The sequence below is a fragment of the Monodelphis domestica genome, chromosome 1, assembly GCF_027887165.1.
Source record: "Monodelphis domestica isolate mMonDom1 chromosome 1, mMonDom1.pri, whole genome shotgun sequence".
Classification (NCBI taxonomy): domain Eukaryota; kingdom Metazoa; phylum Chordata; class Mammalia; order Didelphimorphia; family Didelphidae; genus Monodelphis; species Monodelphis domestica.
The window spans coordinates 74,625,578-74,652,704 of record NC_077227.1 but is presented as its reverse complement, the minus strand read 5'-3'; the positions used below and the strand labels follow the sequence as shown (position 1 = coordinate 74,652,704).

At 35.6% G+C, this 27,127-nt stretch overlaps 1 protein-coding gene across 1 annotated transcript in view; it reads left to right on the top strand.

Annotated features, from left to right (window-relative positions):
• The window catches only part of PARG (poly(ADP-ribose) glycohydrolase), a 162,767-nt gene that overhangs the window by 93,883 nt on the left and 41,757 nt on the right, over nucleotides 1–27,127 (top strand). Inside the window, exons 10-11 of the mRNA XM_001372494.4 lie at nucleotides 13,373–13,452; nucleotides 19,512–19,572. Of these exons, the coding sequence (XP_001372531.1) occupies nucleotides 13,373–13,452; nucleotides 19,512–19,572 (141 nt within the window). The remainder of the gene's footprint in view (nucleotides 1–13,372; nucleotides 13,453–19,511; nucleotides 19,573–27,127) is intronic.

Sequence of the window (27,127 nt, the reverse complement as noted above, 5' to 3'; positions counted from 1 at the left end):
ACCTACCACCCAGCTGTCTAGAATGTATTTAAAGCATTTTATAAACTTTAAGATACTGTACAAGTATCAGTTTTTAAGAGCCAATGAGATATAATTGAGAGTGCTGGATTTGGAGTTAGATGATTTGGATTTAGACCTGGTTTAGTGGCTAGACTCAATAAATAGTGTCTTGATATCCATTTGGAAGGAGGTCTCTAGTGAAGCATCACAAGAATATTATTTTTAACCTTGTACTGTTTATTAATTTAAATACTGCATTGGATAAAAGCATACTTGATGTCCTTATTAAATTTGCAGATGATACAAGGCTAAAATGGAGAGCTGACGTCCTGGATGATAAAGTTAGGGGTTCAAAAAGATCTTGACAGACTTGAACCTTGACCTGAATCTAATCAGATGAAATCAAATATATTTGAGACAAATGTAAAATCTTTTATGTAGTTTTAAAAATTCTCTTCATGAGTAGGCAACAGTTTGTCTGAAAAAAGATCTGGGTATTTTACTGGCCTGAAAGCTCATTATAAAGCAACACAAATGTAATCATAGGTTATGTTAAGAGCAGAATAGTGCCCAGGACTAAGGAGATGATAATCCCATTATATTCTGTTCATGTCAGACCACATTGGGAGTGCTATAGTCAGTTTAGAATTCCATGTTTTGAGAAGGATGCTAGCAAGTTAGAGAGCAGCCAGCATGACAGAGGATTGGTTGAAGGAACTGGGGTTTTTAAGCTTGGAGAAGAGAAGATTTATGAGGGACACGATAGGTAATGTTTGCAAAATACTTTATAGGTGTTATTTTGTCCTCATAATAATCCTAGGAGATAAGTGCTATTATCTCCATTTTACAAATGATGAAATTGAGGCAGGGAGGTTAACTGACTTTCCCTGGGTCACACAGCTAATATTTAAGGCTGAATTTGAACTATGAACTTCCTGACAACAGTTATGTTGCTCTACTCACTGCACCACTTAAATTGTAAGATAGATATCTTCCAAGTATTTGAAAGGCTGCCATGTGGACAGTGGATTAAAATGGATTCTTTTTAGCTCTATATAGCAGAACTAGTGTCTCTCCTTAAATTTGCTTTGTATATTTTGTACCTATCTCCTATATGGTGCAAGTTATTCAAGGATAGAGACTGTTCCATTTTTTTTCTTTGTATTCTTAGCACCTCAGCCTGACACTTGGTGAGCACTTGATACAAGTTTATTGATGATAGACTTTATTATAATAAGTTTCTGCTGTATTTGGATGTAACTTGTATTATTTCTCTTTCACAATATGTATTTCTTTGTAATTATGTTTTTCTTAGAGTATTCTTTTTTTTTTTTTAATTTCCTGAAGGTCAACTAGATGTGGTCCAGGTCAAGTAGGTTAAACTTTTAAAATTAGACACAGATAGTGTCTGGCAGTCTTACATGCCAGTAAGGGTTGACTCTTGAAAACTGAATTTTATGAATACTATATGTAATGTATAAATATATTTTTACCTTGACTACTTTATAAATGGATATCTGAAAAGGACTGTTTCTCTTCTGTATAATTTAGTGGAAATATTTCATTTTAATATTGTTTCTTGGGTACATCTCAGCTAGAGGACTTTTAAACTTTCTTTTTTTTTTTTAAACCCTGACCTTCCATCTTGGAATCAATACTATGTCTTGATTCCAAGGCAGAAGAGTGGTAAGGACTAGGCAATGGGGGTCAAGTGACTTGCCCAGGATCACACAGCTAGGCCAGATTTGAACCTAGGACCTCCCGTCTCTAGGCCTGACTCTCAATCCACTGAGCTACCCAGCTGCCCCCTTAAACTTTCTTTTGAGTAATTCAACTTCATTAGGGATGATTAATTAGTCTTAATGAAGCAGCCCTTAAAATAGTGGCAAGAGCATGCTATATTTGATGTCAGAGAATTTGGATTGGAATCCTGATCACAAATAATTAATAGTCTTCATGAAACAAATATCTTCACCCCTAAGTTTTAAAATTTTATAGACAGCAAGCTTAATTCAATGATAAAGAGGATATTATTTTATTTTATTTTTTACCTTTATTTTATTCCAATAACAAATTTACACATAACTTTTCCCAAGTTACATGATTCATGTTGACTCCCTCCTCTCTTCCCTTTCCACTTCCAGAGATGACAAGCAATTTCACTAGGTTATATGTCTATTATCACTCAAAACATATTTCCATATTATTCATTTTTATAAGAGAGCAATCTTCTAAAACCAAAACCTCAAAACATATGCCCAGATAAACAAGTAATAAATCATATGTTTTCATCTACATTTCTACTCCCAACAGTTCTTTCTCTAGAGGTGGACAGCATTCTTTTTCATAATTCTAATGAATAATTCATAATGACAATGAGAATCCTCAAAATTGTCTTGGATCATTGTATTGCTATTAGTAGCAAAGGCTCTTACTTTATCGGTTCTCAACCTCTCAATTTGTAGCAATGAAAATACATAATGCATATCAGGTATTTACATTCCAAATCATAACTGTAGCAAAATTACAGTTTTGAAGTAGCCACCAAAATAATTTTTTGGTTTGGGGTCACTGCAATATGAGGAACTGTATTGCAGGGTCACAGCATTAGAAAGGTTGAGAACCACTGCTGTAGATGATCCCATAATATTTCAGTGACTACTTTTAATGTTCTCCTGGTTCTGTTTATTTCACTCTGTATCATTTCACATAGGTCTTTCCAGGTTAAAGAGCATGTATTTTTTTAAATTTTGAAAATTAAATTTAATTAATTAATAAGAATATTTTTCCATGGTTACAAGATTCATGATCTTCCCCTCCCTTCCTCCGCCCCACTTCTGTTTTTGATACACAATTCCACTGAGTTTTACATGTGTCATTGATCAAGACTTATTTCCGTATTATTGATATTTGTACCATGGTGATCGTTTTAGAGTCTATATCCCCAATCATATTCTCATCAACCCATGTGATCAAGCAGTTGTTTTTCTTCTGTGTTTCTACTCCCACAGTTCTTCCTCTGAATGTGGATAGTGTTCTTTCTAAAGAATATATTTTTGATAGTAAAAATTTACCTATAATTATCTAAAACATAGCAAAAACAGCCTTTTGAGTTAAAATAGTAGCAATGAAAAAGTTCTGTGGTTGATTACATCTTGTTTCAAAGTTATATTTATTATAAATATAGCATTGTTTTATTTCTATGATGATTATTAAGAAAAAAGAAAGGAATCATCTGTGGTTACATAGTTGATGTATATTTTATAAAATTATCAAGTTACTTTATATAAATGGAACAGCAGAAGCCAAGTCAACATGAAAGTAAGAAATTTATTTACAACTATACAATTTTTTTTTAAGTGTTAGTGACAAGGTAGTTCTAAGATTCTCTCATCAAGAAGCATTTTTCTTAATTGTATTGCATTATGCTTTAGGGGATTATTTTGTCTGGTAGCTCAGTAGATTTGTTGCCCATTATTTCTCTGGAGTATTGAGGTATTCAATTGATTCAGTGAAACTTGATCTCAGGTGTTGATCTGGGTATTAAAATCTATTACAACTTTCATGAGAAGATAGCTCCTTTAGTTCAAGATTTTCTTAAATATATTTGTCCTGAATTTATTAGATAACTTTACCCTGAAAAGCTCAAAATTTAAGCATTGAATATCTAAGATGAAAAGAATAGAGGAGTGAGCCAGAAGAGTTAGTGAGATGATTAAAGTAGATTCTATATTATTTTCTTATTTGTCCTACTTACAAGTAATTGATTTTGTACTGTAACTACTTAAGTTATATTCTTTCCCTCTGAACATAGTTCAGAGTTCAGCTGGCATTTAATGGGGTTAAGTTGAGAAATCAAGATTTCCTGCCCCCCAAAATTCAACTGACCTTGGAGAATGCATGTAAACAGAAAGGGAGTTGGAATTCATATCTTTATATCACCAAGCTATCCTCCAAGGATGTCTGGCTTGCTCCTTAAAAGTATGGACTGCAAAAATGAACACTTCTTAGTCTCATGAGAGAAGGAGGGAGATCTTTGCTTGCCTCCAATTACAAAACTTCCAACCTATCATGTTATTTCCTGTGCGTCAGCTTTGTAACCAATCATGTTGTCCACAACTCCATGATATCATCTTCTCTGTTCAGTTCTTTGTTCTCTACTTCAAAAACCTATAAAAAGGGAGCTGTCTGTCTGCTCATCATGTCCCTGCTAATAATTGTTATCTCGTGCAGAGATCTGTCTCAGTTTACTTTTTGTTTAAAATTCAAATGTGACATTCAGAAAGGATTGAAAAAACATATGACATTAATAATCAACAGACTCAGTCTCTAAAGAGTATAGTAGAGTCCTTAGTATTTTAAGACAAGATATATATATCACAAAGCTACCATCTTAGTTTCCCAGACCTTCATTTCTCACATAGACTATTTTAATAACCTTCTCATTGGTCTCCCTTTCTCCCTGCTCTCCCTATTCCCTTCTAGGCCATCCTCCACACAGCTGTCCAGTCAGTATCTTTTTTCCCCTCAGTAATACATCAAAGCAATTTTATTTGTTTTTTAAAATTTTGTTTTTTCACATTTTGAGTTCCTTTTCACTGTTACCTCCAACAAACTTCTTTCTTCACTTCTGTGTCCTTGTGTACATTTAAAAAGAAATTTTTCATTGGTTTGTCTGCTGGCACTATTTCTGTTGCTGTCTCTGACTGCTTTATTAATTTACTTTGTTTGCATTTCTGCTGCTTTATTTGTTTGAGAAGCAGATTATCTCTATATTTCTAGTTTTACTACTTTTTTTTTTTACCTTCCATCTTGGAATCAGTACTGTGTATTGGTTCCAAGGCAGAAGAGTGGTAAGGGCTAGGCAATGGGGGTCAAGTGACTCGCCCAGGGTCACAGAGCTGGGAAGTGTCTGGGACCATATTTGAACGTAGGACTTCCTATCTCTAGACCTGGCTCTCAATCCACTGAGCTATCCAGCTGCCCCCTAGTTTTATTTCTAAAAATGTTTCAAACACCTCTCTTTATTGAACATCTATCTTTTTTCCTATATGGTTATATTACCCTGGACTGTATCTTGAGCTTTATTATTCTTCCATTATTCTATTATTCTTCCATTCTCTTTTATATTTTCTAGTAGGAGCATAATATTCTTCCTTTATTTGGATTTCTTTTCCTTTGTGCTTGAAGGCCTTCTCCTGATTACCTATAGAACTTCTTATTTCTGAATTTAATTGTTAAATTCAAGACCACAATGTGTCTTGGAGTTTGCAGGGAGCCTTGGGTTTTTTCTGGAGTTGATATGTGAATTCTTTCAATTTTTATTTCATTTTCTATGTTCAGATATTCTAAGCAGTTCTCTTCTATTGTTTTCTTCATTATTGTGTTAAGGTTTTGTGTTTCATCATGTTCTCTTGAGAGATGTATGATCTTTATGTTGTCTTTGGGCAACCTGGCTTTGAGATCCTTATGTTATTGGTTTTTTTTTTTGCCCTTACTTTCCATCTTAGAATCAGTAGTGTGTATTGGTTCTAAGGCAGAAGAGCTGTAAAGGCTAGGCAGAAGGGGTTAAGTAAGGGGACTTGCCCAGGGAAGCTCACACAGCTGGGAAGTGTCTGAGGCCAGATTTGAACCTAGGACCTCCTGTCTCTGGGCCTGGCTCTCAATCCACAGAGCCATCTAGCTGCCCCCAAAATCAGTATATTTTGTTTATGTAATGTTATTTTTTTGCTACTCCTAGATTGTCCTTCACTTTTGTATATTTGCATTCTTGATCTTTTGATCTCTCATGGTTTTTTGGTGAGATTTGCTATAGCAGATTCAAGTTTTTCTAATCGGCCCATTAGTTTTGCTTTTTTTAGGCCATAAATTATGTTCTCATAAATCTCATTAATCTTTTAAGCCATTCAGGAACAAAATGTTACAGCCATATTCTCCTCATATTCTGTAGGGTCCTCTACTTTATCAAGTGTTGAATCATTTTCTATTGTCTTACACTATTTATTCATAGATGGCTGAACTCATTTTCTAGATCTGGAGGTCATATTTCCTTCTGTTTTTCCTGTCAATTTATCTGCTTATATACAAGATCTTTGACTTCCTTCCTTCCTTCCTTCCTTCCTTCCTTCCTTCCTTCCTTCCTTCCTTCCTTCCTTCCTTCCTTCCTTCCTTCCTTCCTTCCTTCCTTCCTTCCTTCCTTCCTTCCTTCCTTCCTTCCTTCCTTCCTTCCTTCCTTCCTTCCTTCCTTCCTTCCTTCCTTCCTTCCTTCCTTCCTTCCCTCCTTCCTTCCTTCCTTCCTTCCTTCCTTCCTTCCTCCCTCCCTCCCTCCCTCCCTCCCTCCCTCCCTCCCTCCCTCCCTCTCTTGCTTTCTTTCCCCTCCCTCTCTCTCTCTCTCTCTCTCTCTCTCTCTCTCTCTCTCTCTCTCTCTCTCTCTCTCTCTCTCTCTCTCTCTCTCTCTCTCTCTCTCTCTCTCTCTTTCTTCCTTTCTTTCCTTTCTTTCGTTCCTTCTTTTGTTCTTTATTTCTTTCTCTCTCTCCCTCCCTCCCTCCCTCCCTCCCTCCCTCCCTCCCTCCCTCCCTCCCTCCTCCCTTCTCCTATTCTCTTTCTGACTTTGCTATCTATAGTCATTTCCTTTGGGGCTGAATCTCAAAGCATCTCAACCAACATCTCATGTTAGGAAATTCATTGTTCACTAGTCTAGTGAAAGGATGATAGGAACTGGCCCTAGCTGGATGTCATACTCTTTCCCTAAGGGTTATTGCTACACCACTCCCTGCACCCATATTCTGGATCTTATGACTTATTCTACTCCCTCAGTTCCTCAGTTCTTTATCCCAGCATTGGCAACCAGCTGTTTTGTGGCACTAGTGCTACAGGTTTGTGGCCCTGTAGTGAGATTTTGCTTCTAAAGGTCTATGGCTGCTGACTATTTTGGCCTGAGTAAATTTCCATAGCTTATAGCCAGGGCCTTGGAAAAAGGGAGGAGAGACCTGGGGCATAGGAGTGTGTTTTGTTGTAAGCCTGTGGGTCTACTTTTGTGGAAAGAAAGAGTGCTAACCAAGCTCAGATTCATTGGTTTTGGGGTCATGTTTTTTCTTCTTTCTTCTGGATTATAGATGTTCTAGACCATGGAGACCGCCATAGTTGCTTTATCTATTTAGAGAGGTCTGAGATGTCACAAATGTCAGAAAAAAAAATGCCTCATGTACCAGCCTTGTTGCTCATATGATCTACAAGTCTTTTTCTCTTTCTCCTTTTTCAATTTTAGTCATTCAGGGAATACACTAATACATTCTGCATTGAAGTTGCACACTTCTATATAAACTCAACTTTGCCTGTAGCATAAATCTTGTAAAGCTTAGTCAAAATTATATCATGGAGAGAAATAGCAGATACAACCAAATAAAAATTCCAGAATGTTTGGTTCTTTTATAATTTGCTTGCTTGACAGGTTGCCTAATAGGTTTTCATATTCTATGTGGTTTTTCCAGAAAGCCAATCTCTCCCTGGGTAGTCTCCTTTTCTTTCATAATCATTCCCTGAAACCTTAGATCTCACAAATACTATACGTTCTTGATAAACCCTGTCTTTTGCTTTTTATTAGTTTTGCATTACATATGCAATGACCTTTGGTGAATGGAGATCCTACCGGAGTGGAATTTTTTTGCATGTCTTCACTGTTGCAAAGGAGTCTTTTCTACACAATGAACAGCATCATTTGGCAATCCTTTGTTACAAACAAAAAAACAAAGCCAACCTCTGCTGCAATATGCCAGTGCTTATATTAATAATAGCATTTCTAATGCCATTTTAAAGTGTTTTAGATTTCTAAGGTAGGTGAGAATTTCATTTTGTAATGAGTGTTTGTTTTTTTAACTCATACTTTCTGGTTTACAATCTATATTATGTATTGGTTCTGAGGCAGAAGAATGGTAAAGACTAGGCAATGCGGCTTAATGGCTTTCCCAAGGTCACCCAGCCAGGGAGTCTGAATTCAGATGTGAACCCAGGACCTCCTACATCTAGGCTGGCTCTCTATCCATTTAGCCATCTAGCTTGCCCTCTTGTAATGTACTCTTCCATCTTTTAATTGGACATTCTAATTGTGCCTTTGATATTTGTTCTAAGACAAGGTTGGTGAATCTAAATGAGAGTGTGCCAGGCTCAGTAATTAGAATTGTAACATTTTTTTAATGATGGGAATATGAATTAGAAGAGTGAAAGTACTTTTTCTTAAAGAGAGGTTGTTTTGCTTGGACATGCCTAGTGCCTAATTTGTGCACAAAAAAGTCTACTAATCTACATGGTATGTTAACTGAGGACATCTATGGCATGTCCCTCCCTCCCCTTCTCTTTTTATACATATGAATACACACATATATGTTGGAGGATAACACTTCTTTCCTTTTGTTGTATGACCAGTTTGTAACTGCAGCCTACAACTATTAAAAAGACATTCTTTTCAAGTGTGATGTTTATTGAATTCATGCTAATGTTCTCAATTTTCCTCAGATTCTCATGGTAAAGATTTAGAAATGTGAAGAGGCTTCAATATGTGGTTTATTTTTTTTTGAGCATAATTAGATGATAAAAGGTCAAATGGACACTTGAGTTTAAAAAATACTAAAAGGATTCATGCAGCCAACCTAAACTGACTAAAAACTCACTGGAATGAAAACTAGATTACTTACTGAGTGTAGGTAGGGTGTTAAAGACTATGACCCTTACTTTGATATTTTTTATTTTTTATTTTAATTATTTAATTATTTATTTTTTTAAACCCTTATCTTCCATCTTGGCATCAATACTGGGTATTGGCTCCAAGGTAGAAGAATGGTAAGGGCTAAGCAATGGGGATTAAGTGACTTGCCCAGGGTCACACAGCTAGGAAGTGTTTGAGGCCAGATTTGAATCTAGGACCTCCCATCTCTAGGCCTGGCTCTCAATCCACTGAGCCATCCAGCTGCCCCCTGATATTTTTTTTTTTAGAGAGGAAAAAGAATGACCTTAAATGAAATCTGTTCTGAATAATGTTTTAGGCTTATTTTCAAACTGTGCTTCTAAGAGATATTATTTTAGAAGAAAATAGATCTTTCTCTAAACAAAGTAGTATTTTTACTTTCTACTTTTTTCATTTCTTGGTAAATTGATCATTCAAAAGTAAAAATGTGCCAGCCTCATCTAAGAAAAATAGGCAATTTGTTGTTGGTAAAATGCTGGATTTAGAGTGAGAAGTGCCTGTATTCAGATCTTGCCTCAAATATTTCCTGGCTGTGTAACACCAGGGAAATCATTGGATTTCTCTGGACCTCATTTTCATCAATTGGATTGGATTCAGTGGCCTCTAACATCCTTTCTAGCTCTAAATCTGTGGTCTTCTGAAAACAGCAAATCTTTAACCATTTTCAAGTAATTAATGGAAGCTGAAATGACATATTTAATATTTATGACAATTCCTAAGTGTTCTCCTACCTTATTTTGAATTGCTTACTGAGAGAACATGATTGGTGACCATGAATATTTGTAATTACATATCAGATATCATGATTTTGTGTTGAAATAGATCCCCTTTCATAGGACCTGTTGGATATAATAATTATATTTATCACCCCTTTTTTTGGCAGTTACTATTTTTGTGGCACATCAAGAATTTTTCCTTCCATTATCTGTGAGGTATATGAGTAGGCTGGGTTATGAGCTGTCTGAATTAAATAAGGCAGTAAGAGTATGTGGTTAGAGACTGACGTCAATAAATTGAATAAGTCTTCTTTTTATTTATTATAGTGCTCTTGCAGTCCTGCTTAGTTATGTTAAATATCACTGACCTTCTCCTCTGCCTGCCTTTCACTGCCCCAGAATTCTTAAACAGCCATAGAAAAGCTTCCAATTGAATTAGCATTGATGCTGCTGAGATTGCTTGGAACCCAGAAGGGCCAAGATAAATTGTGGGTTGCCAGAGTGGTCTGCCTGGAGTAGAGTGGGGTGGGGGTTGGGGGGCTTTACATATCTCAGCCTCTGCCTTAGATTGAAGTCCTGGCCAAGCCATTTGACTGAACATCTTATAAGAGAAAGAGTGGCTTCCTGGCTGAAAATTTAAAGTTGCATTTTATCAATTATTTCCATTTAAAGGGGAGGTGGTTATGCTTGTACTTGATTTATAATACACTTTAATGGAATGAATCCTTAACTTTTTAATGCATGATTTGGAGCCAAGAATCATATTTCATTGGCTTTATATATTACCCTGAGGAAATTACATTTTCAGTGTGAGTTGTCTCTGAATCAGAAGAATAGTGCCAATTAATAGGTACATGACCTTTGTTCCACCTGTTCTTTTTAGAGTAAAGACAGTTTGCTTAGAGGAATTTTCTGTTAGGAAAGTGAAGTTTCTTGATTAGCCCTTCCTAGTCACTTTTGCTAAGCTCTCTTAGAGATCATTTCAGGTATTTGTATCTCCAGTGCTGAGCACATAGCAATTGCTTAATAACTTCTTGTAGAATGATTATTGACCCTTTGCCATCAGTCACATCTACCAAATAGACCTAGTGATGATGCAAGGAGACTGTTGGTGCTGGGGAATATGTGCCTGAGCCCCTCTGCTGTACAAATACTACTTCAAAGAACTTGGACTTGGAGACTATAAATAGAAATCTACTGAAAACATAAAATTACATTGTTTGCAAGAGGGGTGAATACTTATTTTTGATCAGTGTTTTTCGGTTGTTTTATGATTAGACTCAATAGGCAAGTTTAAATAGATAAGCAGGATATGCTTAAAAAACAAACAAAAACCTCTTATTTTCTGTCTTAGAATTAATACTAAGTATAAATTTCAAGGCAGATGGAAAGAGCTAGGCAATTGGAGTTAAGTAATTTACTGGTCATACAGCTAGGAAATATCTAAGGTTCAATTTGAATCCAGGACCTCCCATCTCCAGGCCTGTCTCTCTTTCTACTGACCTACCTAGCAGCCCCATAGCATATATTTTTTAAAAACCCAAATGAGAATCTCAATGCTACTCTTTAACTTGGTGTTAGGAAGACCTGAGCTCCAATCCTATCTTAGATGCTTATTAGCTATCTGATTCTGGGCAAGTCACTTAACCTCTCTAGGCCTCGGTTTCTTTGTCTTTTTTTTTTAACCCTTACCTTCCATCTTGGAATCAGTACTGTGTATTGGCTCCAAGGCAGAAGAGTGGTAAGAGCTCGGCAATGAGGGTTAAGTGACTTGCCCAGGGTCACACACCTGGGAAGCGTCTGAGGCCAGCTTTGAACCTAGGACCTCCCATCTCTAGGCCTGGCTCTCAATCCACTGAGCCACCCAGCTGTCCCCTTTCTTTATCCTTTAAATGAAGGAGTTGAAGTCAATATCACCTAAAGTGACTTCATCCTCTAAAATTGTGAGCCTATAATTCTCCCTATGAATTGAGGATACCTTTGGGGGTGTTACTAGTCAATGAAGAAGAGAAGAGAATGAAGATTAAGTTATGTCTAGGCTTGAAATTAGTCTTATGAAATCTAATAAGCAGAATAAATTGAGAAGCTATCTAATTTACATCAATAAGGATTGGACCTAAAAAGTAAATAACAGTCATAATTTGTAAAGGATGACAGTAACTGCCAGTAGGTCTTTATCACCATAGTGATACAATATATTGTCTGAGCCTCCTGAAATTGTTAAGTTGTCTGTATGGGCATGGAAAGTACCAATGTCCAGATGGAGAACACACATGTTTTTGATAATTGTGAATTTATTGTTTTAAAGAGGATTTAAAAGTTTTGGGAGAATGGCGGTTTATGCTGCTAACAGCAACAGCTGCATTTCCCTCTCTAATCATATACCACATTCCTTTTTGTGGAGAAAATTGGATTGCTGACTTTGAAATCTGAACTGATTTATTATACTATATAGGAAAAAGGGGGGGAAAGGATTCTAGGTTATGATAGCCTTTCAGTTAAGTTATTATTCATTTTGAAGATGTTCAGTTTAACTGTTGCTTTATTTTTTACTTTTATTATTTTATAACAAACTTTGATATTTGTTAACTCTTTTGACATCAAGATTGAGTCTACCCAAACCCACACAGTGAAATAATCTTTACTTTAGCAATCAACCAGCTCCCTCGAGTAGATAAAAGCAGTTGAGAATTTTAGAGGAATTAATTGTTTTAGGTCAGTAAAATTACTGAAGACATTCCTTTTAAATAAAATCAGAGAAAAGGCTAAAATCATTTGAGTAAAAAAAATCCAAGATGGTTTAACCTATTAATTTTAAAAAATCAGTCTTTATAAACCAATTTTGTGGAGTTTCTTTTGACTGTGCTTTAGTTACATATTTGTATGAGCTATTTCCTCAGATAGCCTCCTTAATGATTATGTGGTGAGACTTCATCACCTTCCCTTCCTCCACTTTCCTGCCTCCTTTCCTAATGCATCATTGGCTAAGCAGGATTTCCTTATGGAATTATCTCATCCTTTGTGAAATTACATAAGTCTCCTTTGCCAACTACTAAAAACAACTTATTTCAGCCCTAAAAAGTAGACTTTACCTGGAGCGTTTCTGTTTTGAATCCAGGATATACATGCCATCACATCAGTTTTATTCCCAGTGACCTTCACTATATTTAAAAAATGTTTTTCAGAAACACAATCTTAAGCCCAAAAAGCTATTCTAGAATTAGATATCACTTAGTAAACTATATACTCAGGGCATATTGCTCGCAAAGCTTTAGCTGCTGTTTCCTTTGGACAAATTGCATTATGTATTAGCAATAACAATACTGTGTCATTTTGAAGGAAACGAAATTAAGTCATACAAGTAAGGTTGCTGGAAGTTAGATGCCACGATATGTTTTGGTTATCCTATAAAAATACATTTGCTTAATTACCCAAAGAAGTATAATTCCAGTCACTGTTACTTGCACATTGAAAAAATCCAGATGTGGACATTTTGGTCAAAGATAATTTAATTGTTAAGCCTAGAGATGACATTTGTTCTGGTCAGTGTGAAAGATTTCTGGCATTAGGAAGACTAAACACAACTTGCCCTTTATAGATGACTAGTTGGGGAAAATGGGCATGCATGATGATACTGAGTGCCCTTAGCTGACTTTGAAGAGACCCATGTATGAAGTTCTCTTTAAAACAAGTTGTCTTTGAGAAATGCAATTGGGAAAAAACTACTTTGTGGCCTGATCCTTACGCTTGGGTTACAGGGGAATTCCAGCCTTTCCAGTCACTACTTAGAACAAATTAATTTTCCAGTTCCACATTATAAGATGGTGAAGAGGTTTGTATGAGGGATTTCTTTTTATCCGTTACTTCTGTCCATTCAGATGGCTTTAATCCATGTTCTTTTTGTTTTCTCTTTCAGACTATTTGAAGGAAGATCATCAAGGAAGCCTGAGAAGCTTAAAACTCTCTTCTGCTACTTTAGAAAAGTCACAGAGAAAAGTAAATCCATTTTGTTCTTGCCTAATAGCCTTTTCACTGAAAGGGGCTAGTGAATTTACATGAAGATTGACTTGTGAGGATGCTTTCATATAAAAAGACACCACAAAAGTCAGAAATGCTAACAAGAATCATTGGAGTAGTAATTTGGTTTTTACCTTTGTGTTGTATAATTGAAAATCTGTTACCCTAAAAAAGAACTACATTTCCCAGGAGCCCAGTGACTTCCTGTCATTATGTACTTTCTACAGACAGGGGATATTAGGCAGGGACGTGGAAGGGTCCCAGCCTCTTGGGCTTGATGACAGCATTATATTTATTTTTATATTTTAGGATATTTATTAAAGATCATTAGAAATAAAGGAATAAAAGGGATATAAAAATGAAACCATGTACCCATGGCTGATCAGCCAGTTTAAACCCTTGTTTACCACCACCATGCTTACTGTCATCAAGTCCAAGAGTCTAGGACCCTCTACATCCCTGCCTAATATCCCCTGTCTACAGGAAGTACATAACGACAGGAAGTCAGTGGGTTCCTGGGAAATGTAGTTCTTTTTGGGGTAAAAGATTTTCAATTATACAGTGTGTCTGTGTACATAAACCATATTGCTCTGTTTTTGTTTTTTCAAAGTTTTTCTTTGAATACAAGCCCCAATTTTCCCCAACTCTAACTTATCTATGTCTGTAGTATGGTTTATAATGATGCTTTTATTGTCATAGACCTAGTTAGCCTCAGTTGTTTTCCTTATTTGCCCCCCTACCCAAGTTGGAGGAGCAAGCAGATGTCCTTTGTCCTAATATTGTAAAATAAGGGAGGCAGAGCTTTTCTGCTCTCAGATTTCTAGCAACTGCCAGCATTCCAACCCAGACCCTCAGAAATAGGATCTCACTTCAATTCTGAGAAATTGTCCTCCTTATATTCTCAAATCTGAAGAAGAAGTTATTTGGAAACTATTAGTAGTTAACCTTGGGATTCTCCTCAAAGACTTTGGCCTTTGTCTTGCACTTTGGGTCTCTCATTTGTATGGAGGTGCTTCAGAGATTGCTACTGGAAGCTGTAAAGATGGATCTTGAGCACTCATTGGTATAGATTGAAATGTTTACATTTCCTCCTATTTCCAGGGCTAAAGTATTTTTAAGATTCATGGTATAGATGGTAGCAAGATAAAAGAGAGTGAGGGTGAAGGTGAGAATGCTCTAGGACAGTGATGGCAAACCTTTTAGAGATGGAGTGCCAGGCCTTGCCCCACCCCACTCCCAGACTGAGTGTCATGCCGGCTTCCCCCCTACTGAGTGCCAGACACACTCTGCCCCCTCTCCCTTACCCCACACAGGGGAGGGAGGAAACTCTCCCATTGGACTGCTGGGTGGGTGAAATGAGGAATGTCCTCAGCTAGTGTAGAGAGGGGGAGGGGAGTGACCTGAGTGCTCCCCTTTAGCTCTGCTGCCTGTGAGCTGCCCACCTTACCCTCTGTGTCTCCCATTGGGGTCCTGGGCAAAGAGCTGTGGGATGGGAAAAATGTCATCAGGTTCAGTGGAGAGGGGGAGGGGAACAGCTCCTCCTGAGTCCTGCCTTTCTAGTAACAGACTCTGTCTGGTATAGGGGTGGCCACATGCCCATAGAGAGCATGCTCTGTGTGTGCTGTCTTTGGCACCTGTAACCAAGGTTTGCCATCACTGCTCTAGGACTTCAAGGAGCCTAAGGGAAACCTCTTATATTTCATCACAAACATTTGCTGGGGCAGACTAGGGGAAGGAAGAAGTAGCAAGATTTTTCCTAAAGTACATCTATAGCATCTCCCTATCAGTGATATAACACAAAATTTGTACTTAATGTACTTCCTGGGACATGAGGATGAGGCCAGGAGATAGGAATTGCAGAATAATGACTAACAAGTATCCTTGTCTCACAAAAATGCAGTGAGAACAGATGTAGAGAGAAAATTCAGGAAAATTGCTGAGTTTGGAGACATTTGGAACATTCTACATTGCCTTATAGCCCTGGATACTTACATTTTCGGATAGCAGAATATTATTTATTTATTTTTAGGGGAAAATAGGAAACCTATTTTTAGATATTTTTTTTGTATTTTTTTCCTATAATAGGTGAGATGTATGTGTGTCTAAGTAATATGGAAATTTGGTATAAATTTTCAGTGTATGTTTGCTAATATGTCTTTTTATTTCAAATATATCACTTTTTAGGAGTAGCCTATATTTGGATCAAAGTGGTAGTAAATCCTGATTTTCATAATGATATAGTGAATTGTTGTAGTATTTTCTTAGGAAGAATTTTGAAATGAAAACTTTACTGTTAGTCACCAGGTTTCTATTAAGGATCTGGTAGGGTAACCTGGACTGAGAGAAGAGTAGAGAGGGTTAGGTTTTGAAAATGTTCTATAATGGTTGTATACAGACCTAACATTTCATTGGGTCATTTTAAGGTTATAGTCCTATATTCTTTTTCTTTTAATGTTTTTTTTTTCCTCCTGTTGCAAGTGCTTTATATTTAATACTTTGCATATATTTCCAAAGGCAGTGCGTTTACTTGTTTCTGAAGGAATCAATAGTAGCATCTATATGATTGCATTGACTTCTGTCAGCTACTTTGACAGATTTTTTTAATTTGTCATTATCTATGGTATATACTCCGTAGTAAGTGAAATAAGTAGTAAGGGACATATTACCATGTGCAGATTCAAAGATGACAGAACTAAGTAAAAATTTTTTTTCATCATTTTCTTAGGAAAATCTCTTAATTTTAATGAATGAAGATAAGGATCCATATATGCAAATATGCTTAAAGAAACTTTAAAAAAATAGTGGGAAATAATTGGAAATTACGAGAGTGTATATAAGTTGGGAAATAGATGAACAAGTTAGGGTATATATATGTGATGAAGTACTCGTGTGTTGGAAGAAATGATCAAGGGGTTGGCTTCAGAGGAACCTGGAAAAAAATTTTATGAACTGGTGTAAAGGGAAGTGAGTAGAACCAGAAAAACAATTTATATAATAACAACATTGTAAAGATGATGAACCAAGAGACTCGGGGATTCTGATCCACATTGTGATGAAGCACAATTCCAGAGAACTCATGATGGAACATGCTGATTGCCTCCAGGTAGAGATGATGGACTGAGTGCAAATCGAGGCTTATATTTAATTTTTTGTTTTGGACATGGCTATTGTAGGAATTTGTTTTGCTTAACTAGATATGTTTGCAATGGGTTGTATTTTTCTTATTTTCTCAAGTGTAGGGAAGGTTAAGGTAAGAGAAGAAAATTCATATCTGAAAATAAAATAAAATAGAATTAAAAAAAAATCATACACTGCTTATGTGTCTCCAGACAATTTCCTTAATTTGTCAAGTGCTGTAGAAAGTTGAGACTGTAAATTGCAGAGAAAGTCCTGCCCTAACTTGGTAGAAGGAACTTCTTCACTTCCATACTTATAAACTTCCATACTTGGAATCCATACTGGAAATCACATGTCCAGCCCTGTTCTCTGTCTCTTAGGAAAAATGGCAATTTTTCTGCTTTATAAAATCGTAAGTAAAACAAATCCTGTCCCAATAACAAAACAATTCCAAATTTAAGGAAATGGAGTAAATTATGCTCCTTCTAGAAGGAACTATTAGTTTTTAACATTTCAAATAATTTGGGAAAAACACTAAATGTGATGTGAAATCTTTCAAAAGAGATCCTGACCAACTAGCTTTTCACTCTTCAGAATTTCATAAGGCCACACTAATTTTATCCTTAGAAATTGTTTAAGGATTAGGCGTTTACATGTAAAACCCAGTGGAATTGTTTGTTGGCTATGGGAGGGGGTGGGAGGAGGGGAGGGAAAGAACATGCATCATGTAACCATGGAAAAATATTCCAAATTAAATAAATAAACTTAATTTTTAATAAAAAGACTTAGGTGTTTAATTCTTAGGATCTTTCATTATACATTTATTGCATCTCTTGTTGGATAAACCTGTAGTTTGAAACATTTGTTCTTAAAGTCATGTAACCACAAAGAGAAAACAGGATAATGAGAGTAGGAAGAATGTATGGTATATTGAGTAGTGTTTACAACAATTAGATCAAAATTTCATATCCTAATCTAACAATTAGGCAACACTATTAATACTTTTTTTTTTTTTTAACTCTTACCTTCTGTCTTAGAGTTAATACTGTGTATTGGCTCCAAGGCAGAAGAGTGGTAAGGGCTAGGCAATGGAGGTTAAGTGACTTGTCCAGGGTCACACAGTTAGAAAGTGTCTGAGGCCAGATTTGAAACTAGGACCTCCTGTCTCTAGGCCTGACTCTTGATCCACTGAGCCCTCCAGCTGCCCCCTATTAATACTTTTTTAAAAAGTAACACTTTACATCAATAACTTTTCCCCTCTTAACTAGATTTTTCTGTTAATAGGTAATTTGGATAGCTACATATACCATTATGATAATTTCCTACATTTTTTATAGTATTTAAAGTATTTTCTCATTTTATTTAATCCTCACCTAAGTTAGCTTGTGAGGTAGACAGAATCAGTTCTGTATCTATTTTTAAAAGAAGACAACTGAGTTCAGAAAGATTGCAACTTTCTCAAGGTCTCACATTTAGTCATTGGTAGGGCTAGAATGAAAATCCATTGCTCTTTTTACTGAAGTTCTTATTATCTCTTAGTGATGAACCTGAGATATAGATCTAGAAGTACTTTCTAAATATCAAAAGTAAAATTTTTTATCGTAGTTTTAATGTTGTATACTATATTCTAATTTTTAAAAAAATGTAAAATCTAGTTTTAAATGTTTTAATTGGAATAATTAATTAAATAAAATATCATATTTCTTAGATGAAATTGTGCCTTTTGTGTGAGCTTCATACTATTTTGGTCTTTGTTGGTATTTTCATCAATGACTTTGTCCAAAGGGCCATTCTTTGTAACTTTCTTTGGTCTTATTTGACTTTCTGCCAGTTTATATACAGCTATGAATTTGTCTTTGTCTTGTATTAATGTAGGAAGTTACAACTTATTGTTTTGTATCTGTCCATTAAATGATGTGGAAAATAAATGATAGTGTCTAAAAAGGCTGTTTATTCAGGGATTGAACAGTTTGATTACCTATTTTCCTCTGTTTAGATATAAAATATTTAAAGCTTATCCATTAATCTAAAAAAAGGATTGACAGTATTTATTTCTAAAGAACATTTTTTAGCTCTGTTTACAATTGGATTTTCCAATGCAGCTTCATTGTATGGTTGGGGTATTATTGCCTATGATTCAAAATTTTTAAAACAAGAAAACTTACTAGGAATATTAGCAAGCCTTTACTGGGGCTTTACCTCCTAACAGCTTCTGATGTGTCTCTTTTTAAAAAAAATTAAGCATAAGATAACTAGAAATGGTTGGTCTTAATCATGCTGTTCTTTGAATCTACTTAATTACCTTTAGTCTTGATGATGATTTGTGGTTCTCTCTCTTGATTTTCCAAAAATGGCTTCTTAAACCAAAAAGGGCATCTCTTGTAAAACAACATTTACTGAATTAGTAATATTTCATCTTTTTTCCCTCCCTCCCTGTGAAGTTGTAACATTCTTTAGGATAGATCTTTTTTTTCTTCCTTCTCACAAACCTCTTGCTATACATCAGCATTCCTTTCAGCTATTAGCACTGCATACCTTTTAACTTTTGATTTAAATGCCTTTAACCAAAAGCATCCTTTAAAAAAGGTAACAATATAGGATTTAATAAGCAAATCTTAATAGCATTAGTAATCAAACTCCATTGTTAGGTCTTCTTTTTGCATGACTTTAATTATACATTATTTACTTAGCATAGTATTTTTGTAGATAATTTACACTGTGGAAAGGAATTTAAGAAAGCAAGGACTTTAAAATGAGATCATTTTAAAGAGAAGAGCATTTATTATTTCTACTGTTACTGGCTTCCTTGACCAGATAGATACATAGTCATTGTTAAAACTCATGATCTGAAGAACAAACTTCTGAAAGTTGAAACTCATGGTGTGTTTATATATGTTCATTTTCTTCTGTTGCTTTTATAGAACCTACTGGCTTGGTGACATTTACAAGACAGAGTCTTCAAGATTTTCCAGAATGGGAAAGGTAAAGGATATTGCCTTTGTCTATCAATAGCATCACCATTTAGCATATGGACTAAAAAAAAAAAATCTCTTGCTTCAGGAGAACTATAGAATTTTATAGCCATGAGGACCCTTTACATCCCCATACTCCCCTGCCCATATCCAGTCTCTAATCCATTTGGATTTCAAATTTTGAAGCTGGTAGTATTTTTCACCTCCTAACAATTTCTAGTGCCACAACTAAAATTTACTTCTCATTGCCTCTTTCCTGGATGCAATCATGTCCTGATTAGACTGCTTCTGTTATTGTTTCTACCTACTACTCTGTCCCCCCTATTGTTCTCAGATTAGTCTTCCTAAAGTAGAATTTTAACTATGCCACTCCCTTGCTAAAAACAACTTGGCTTCCAATTTCCTATAGAATAAACTTTTGACTATTCAGTCTTGTATTCAAGATCTTCCATTATCTGGCCCTAACTTTTCTTTCCAGACTTCTCCTACAGTTCTTCTTTACATACAGAAAAGTTAGATCACTCATCATTCCTGATAGTGGCTTGATCTTTAATATTTCTCTATCTTTGTTCGCATGATTATCTCCGATTGGAATGTAAAGTTTCCCTTCCTTCTCTTTACATCTTTCTTCTTTCTTCAAGACCTGACTTAGATGGCATTTCTTCTAAGAAAACTTCCATTATTCTCTAATCAGAAGCGATTTCTCCCTCCTCTAAACATCCATGGCCATTTGGTGCTATGGTTCTATCTCTAGCTTGCATTCAGGCCATTCAGCTTTGAATGACTCTTATTAAGTGTACAAATGTTGTTTCCTCTACTAGACAGTAAGATCCCTAAAAGCACTGACCTATCTGACTTCAATTTGAAAGTCCCAAATTCCCTAGCAGAAATTCTTACTTATATAGGTGTCATTTAGTTTGTTGTTTAATAAATAATTCATTAACTCAATGGGCATCACTTTGTTCCTGTATTAATATATTTATTTCAATTTCAAAAGCATTTATTAAGCACCTTTGACACTCAATACAAAGACCTAGTTGAAAACCATCCCTTCCCTCAAAGACTTTAGATTTTGGAGGATGGAGGGGAGGAGAGAAGATTCCCTTTTTTAAACTCTGTGGAAGAGGATTGTCATGCTTATGCTTGAATACCTCAAACAACTTTGAGCTCATTTTCTCATTAGGCAGCACATTCTATTGTTGGAGAGCTCTAATTATTCTTTTTTTTTTCTTTTGGGTCAACCAATAACAGTAACACCCTGTAACTTCTTTCATCTGTTGGTTTTAATTCTCTCTCAGGAACAAAGTTTCATTTAAAATTCTGGAGTAGCTTGTGAATATGTAGAATCAGCCTATGGTTAATGAAGGGGTTGTGCTATATGAGTTCTAAAGTCCATTTGCATTTGGAGAGTAGAATCATTTAAAATAATTAAATATTGCAAAATTTAGTGATATATACTATTTATACAACTGGGAATGTGAATAAAAATATTTCAAAAATTCATTAATGATAGAGTAACCCTAGTGCTATTATTTTAATTTCTGTAGTATGTAAAACTATAGGAGTTACATTGGCTTAATAGATTAGGCTAAAAGTTTACTATTTTGCCTAGTCTGATAGTTGTCACCCTGTACTGATGCTTTTGGTTTATATAGCTCACTGTTACATAGCCATATTAATTATGTTGTAAAATTAGTGCTTCATCATGTCACTGGGATTGCTCTCACTTATACTGTATGGAATGTATGAAGAAATGGGGGTTGCTTCTGTTAGCTGCTGGTTGAGAACACCTGTATTAAGATGAAGCCTGAAATAATGCCCTCTTGCCACCTGAGTGATTAGAATCTTCTCACCCAGAGGTGGTGAAGCTAAGTTTTATTTTGAAAGAGAGTAGTTAGCTTAGACATGGGAGGAAATGAACAACCTTACAGGAAAAGTAAAGATAGGCAAACTAGTGAAGCATTTTAGAATGATAGGGTTTGAAAAGACCTTAGCGATCATCTTGTTCAGTCTTCAACCAAATGCATAAATTCTCTTTTACATTTATGACAAATGGTTTTCCAGCCTCTTCTTAAATACTTGCATTGATATAGAACTCATTATGCACATACTCATATGTATGAGAACAGGCATTTATTAAACACCTACTATATGTGCCAGTCATAATTCTAAGTTCTTTTTTTTAAAATTCTCATTTTATCTTCACAACAGCTCAGTTATTATCCATGTTTTACAATTGAGCAAATTGAGGCAGACATATTAAATGACTTACTTGAGGGGCTGCACAGCTACTAAATGAAGTCAGATTTGAACTCAGTTCTTTCCTAGCTCTAGGCTCAGCTCTCTTTAATCTACTGCTGCACCACCTAGTTATATCATATAGATTTGTATGAGCATATGTGTGCATGTGTTTTTTTTTGTGAATGTATATACATATGCACATAGACATACATATCTCTATATCAATACATACAAAGAAGTGCCTTATTAATTTTTGAACTCCTTGAGGATGGGGAATGTTTTTTCTTTTCTTTGTATCCCCAGCACTTAGTAAGCACTTAACCATAGGGTCTAGCACATGGTAGGCGCTTAATAAATATTTATTGACTGATTAAGCCCTTAATTAAATGCTTCTTGATTGACTGATAGTATTTATGTACACACCTTATTAGGCAGCTCATTCCATATGTAGGAATAAGGACTGACCTATGACTTCCATTGGTTTTGAGAATGCTTAAGTAAGGAAACTCCTCCTACCATTCTGGTCAGCTCTTTCTCTGTAACATATCATCTTAGAGAGCTTCTTAGGCACTGAAGTTAAGTAACTTGCACAAAATTATAGCATTATCCTATTAGAAGCAGAATGTGGGACCAAGATCTTTTTGACTTTAAGGTCAGTTCTCTACTATGTTTTGCTGCCTCTTATTTACAGAAAGTCTTACATATATATGGTGAATTCTTGATTAATGATTATATCAAGATAAAGGCTAGGTGAACTTGTCTGTATATATAGATGTACATATGCACCTGATAAAATTAGCCAGGCAAATTTTTGATAGTTCTATAATTGTTAGAAACTTCTTTGTATCTAGTGCTCCAAAAGTATCAGTATAATTGTTTGTTTTTGCTTTTTTTTTGTACTTCAATTACATTTTGAAACAATTTTTTTACATTTTGCAATTCAGACTCTCTCTCTTCCCTGCCTTGAGGCAGTAACTGGTTTATTATAGGTTAGTGATGGCAAATTTGTGGCATGCATGCCAAAGATGGCAGAGTGCTCTCTGTGGGCATACAAGCCACCCCCTCCCCATCCTGACATCCAGAGTTCATTACTAGAAAGGTAGGACTCAGGTGGAGCTGCTCCCCTCTCCCTCTCCATTGTGCTTGACCACATTTTTTCACATTCCCTGCCCCTCTGCCCAGCAGCCCAATAGGAGTACACAGAGGGTCAGGTGAACAGCTCTGAGGTGGCAGACCTGGAGGGGAGCAGAGTGTTTAGGCTGCTCCCATCTCCTTCTCTATGTGTGCTGAGGACATTCCTTACTTCACCTGCCCCTCCACCCAGCAGCCCAATTGGCTTCCTCCCTCCCCTGTGTTTGTGGGGGTGGGGAGGGGAGGCAGGCGCCCAGCACTCAGTTTCTAAAAGGTTTGGCATCACTGTTATAGGTTATCAGTGCTAGAGAGACTTCTATAGTCCTCATGCCATGACAGAAGATACATGTCACATAAACAATAAAAAACCTAGGAAGGAAAAAAAGCGAAAGATAGCAAGCTTTGATCTGCAATCAGATTCCATCCATTCCTTCTTTGACTTTGGATAGTATTTTTTTTTATTGTGAGTCCCTTGGAGTTATTTTGGGACCTTGTTTTGCTGATAATAGTTTAATCCTTCACTGTTGATCACTATACAATATTTCTGTTACTATATATACTGTTCTTCTGGTTCTACTCACTTCATTTTGCATCAGTTCATATCATCTTTCTAGGTTTTTCTGAGCTCATCCTGTTCATTACTTTGATTATTCCATTCCAGTATTCCAGTATTCCATTATAATCATTTACCACAACTTATTCATCCTTTCCCCTATTGATGGAGACCCCAGTTCTTTGTGAGTACAAAGAAAAAGGCAAAAAATATTTTTGTGTAAGTAGGTCTCTTTGAGATACAGATCTAGAAGTAGTATTGCTGGGTCAGAGGGTATATATGCATATATGGCCCTTTGGGCATGGTTCCATATTGCTCTCCAGAATGGTTGTATTAATTCACAGTTCTACCAACAGTGTATTAAGTGTCCCAATTTTCCCACATTTCCTCCATTTATCATTTTATCATTTTCCTTTTTGGTGATATCATCCAATCTAATAGGTAACATCTCAGAGTTATTTTAATTTGCTTTTCTCTAATCATTAGTGATTTGGAGCATATTTTCATATGATTATATCTAGTTTTAATGTCTTCATTTGAGAACTGCCTGTTCATATCCTTTGACCATTTATCAATTACGTAATTCTTTGTATTAGAAATTTGACACACTTTTCTATATGTTTGAGAAATGAGGCCTTTGTTAGAGAGATACTTGCTATAAAATTTTTCTCCCAATTTGTTCTTTCCTTTCTATTCTTGATTGTATTAGTTTTGTTTGTGCAAAATCTTTTTAATTTGATGTAATCAAAATTATCTATTTCTTTTTTTGTTATGTTCTCTATGTCTCATTTGGTCATAAGTGACCAAATCCCTTATCCATGTTTCCCCTAATTCATTTAAAGTATCACCATTTATTTCTAAACCAAGTGTCCATTTAGAGTTTATTTTGGTATATGGTGTGAGAAAGTGCAGTTTTAAACTATTTGAGCTCTAATAGCTGTATTTACCTGAAGTTCATCTGTATTTATATTAAGCTTCTTCATTTTGTGTTCTGCAGTAGCTTTAAATTTAATCTATTGATGAGCAACCTGATGTAGTTCAGAGGCATCAATCACTCCCCAGAGAACCCTTGTCATTGTGAAACATTTTACAAAATAAATAAAAATACAATACAATGTAGGTGTTAATGTATGATTTCCTAAGTTAATATGCAGGCCAGATCCATTTCTATTTGAATTTGACACCATTGGTATAGTGGAATTAGTGGTGTGCTAGACTTAGAGTTAGATAAGACCTGAGTTCCAGTTCAAGGTCCAATAGAATGGCTTTATTTCCTGGGCAAGACACATTCAACCACTCAAAGGTATTGTTTCTTTATCTGCAGAATGGACATAATAATACTTGTGCTAACTTTCTCATTGGATGCTATATAAAAAAATGAACTATTCACCTTTTCTATAACCCTGCCCCCCTTTTTTTTCCTCTAGAATAACCATCCCAAGTTAATACATCTCTTTGAGATCCTTCATTACCTTTGGTTTTTATCATTTAGTCAGTGTCATTTCTAAAATATTCCTAGCAATGAACAAATCACTCCAATGGTGGTCTTACAAGTTACAGAGGAAATATTTTCTTAAAGAGACATTGTGGCACAGAGGAGAGAGCACTGAGGTTTGATTGAGGAGTTGGATTTGAAACTTTGTGCTACCATGTGATATGAATGTCAATTAACCTTCTCTGAACCTCACTTTTCTCACCTGGAAATAAAAGGGTTGAACTATGTGAGCTTTGAAGTCTCTTCAGGTCTTCCTGGTCTTCTTTGATCTTGTGAACCTGGGTTTTCATCTCTAAAATGGGAAGAATAGTCAATAAACCTATCATCCAGTAAACATTTATTAAGGACATGCTTACTATGGGCCAGGCATTGTCCTATGCTATAATAATAACAATCTGTGGATGTGGTGAAGCGTTTTATTGATGTATTATTATCAGTCAAATGATTGGAAAAATTCTATAACATCAGTTTGTTTATCAAAATATGATAATCAGAGAATCAGTTTGTTTATCAAAACATGCCTAAACATTTCATTTTTAAAACTAGGTTAAAGAGTATAATGGAGGTGAAGCACAAAAGCTATTGTGTTCTGTCACTAATATTTCTGATACCTTCCAAGTCCTAGATACTCAATAAATGTTTGAAATTTTCATTCTGTTAATTTTTCAGAAATCAGTTCATAATGGTTATTTCTTAACCCTGATCATTGTGAAGATTTCATAAAGCAGTCTTTTTGTAGTACTCTACATCCTTCATATTTGTATCCAATTTTTGTTTATCTAAATAATGCTTATGTCTAGAAAAGAACTCAGGGTGGTTTAAGAAAAATATGGCATTTTAAAAAATAGAATGTCTGTTGAATAGCTAATAATTTGATTTTAAAATAAATTCTGCTGCCATAGTATAAAGTTCAAATAGAAATTTGTTAAGAAAAAACAAATGAGCACAGACTAATAATCTGGGTCACACAAAGTCTCTGCTGCTATTAAGTAACTTGACTATCCCTGTTACCTAGGTGATACTGAAATGTGAAGAGGCCCCAGGGTCCAGTGTTTCCTCCCTCACCAAGGACCTTGTGCCTGGGGAGGAGAGGAAAGAAAGACATGCCATAAATGGGGCAGGATAGTTGGCATCAATGTGACAACTGTACTAGAAAATTTTCCTGAGCATAGCTTTTCTAAATTTGTCACTGACAAATTTTTTAAGATTTCCTTCTGGAATAATAGGCCTCTACCCATTTCAAAATAGAAGAGTTAGCTTGGTATACTTGTGCAAACTTTTTGTTTACTGATCTAGTTAGCACTATATCCAGTTTATAAATAAGGCATAGAGAGATTAAAAGACTTCTCAGAATCTTGAATCAAGGTTGGCATTCCTTTGCCAGTATCATGATTCAAGTATTGACCGTTAATGGGGTGGGGTAGAGGAATAAAGGGGGCTTGTAGCTGCTTACCTAGCAGAAGACTTTTTCCTTTTTACAAGTAGGGGGCAGGTAGGACAGGATCAGGTGAGGAAAGAGGTAGTGATAGAAAGATTCTTCAAACAAACTTAGGATCAGGGATTTTGAGCTAAAAGGGACTTCAGAGGTTGTCTGATGGAGCCCTCTTATTTTACAAGTGAGGAAACCAAAGTCTTGAGATGCTAAATGACTGTGTAGTAAATGTAAAAACTGGTTTTTCAACCCATATTCTCAAACTCGAAATCCACCTTTTTTCAGTTTTGGAGATTATCAACCCCATCTATTGGAAATTGGTGACACAGCTGGAATTAATATTCTAAGAGATTTGACTCCAAAGCCTGAATTAATTTTTATGAATAATGCTGTCATATCTCCTCAGTGTCAACTTTCTTAGTATAAAGTAATTGGAAAAATAGTGATAAAGGATAATGATCAGGAATAGCATTTCCAATATGTCCTCATAATTTCTATTCATCTTGCACATTGTATATTATAGGGGTTTAATCTGCTGGACTAAGAGTATTTCGTATATGTATTTGATGCTCATTGAAACCAAAGAGAAAAAAGCAATGATATATAATAATGCTTATCTGCTCTGACTAGGTCCCTCCTTCAGCATAACTTTGAAAATGCAATCTTTAGTCAATTTTCAACAATTTAAGGAGCTTCATTCAACAGGTCAAGTC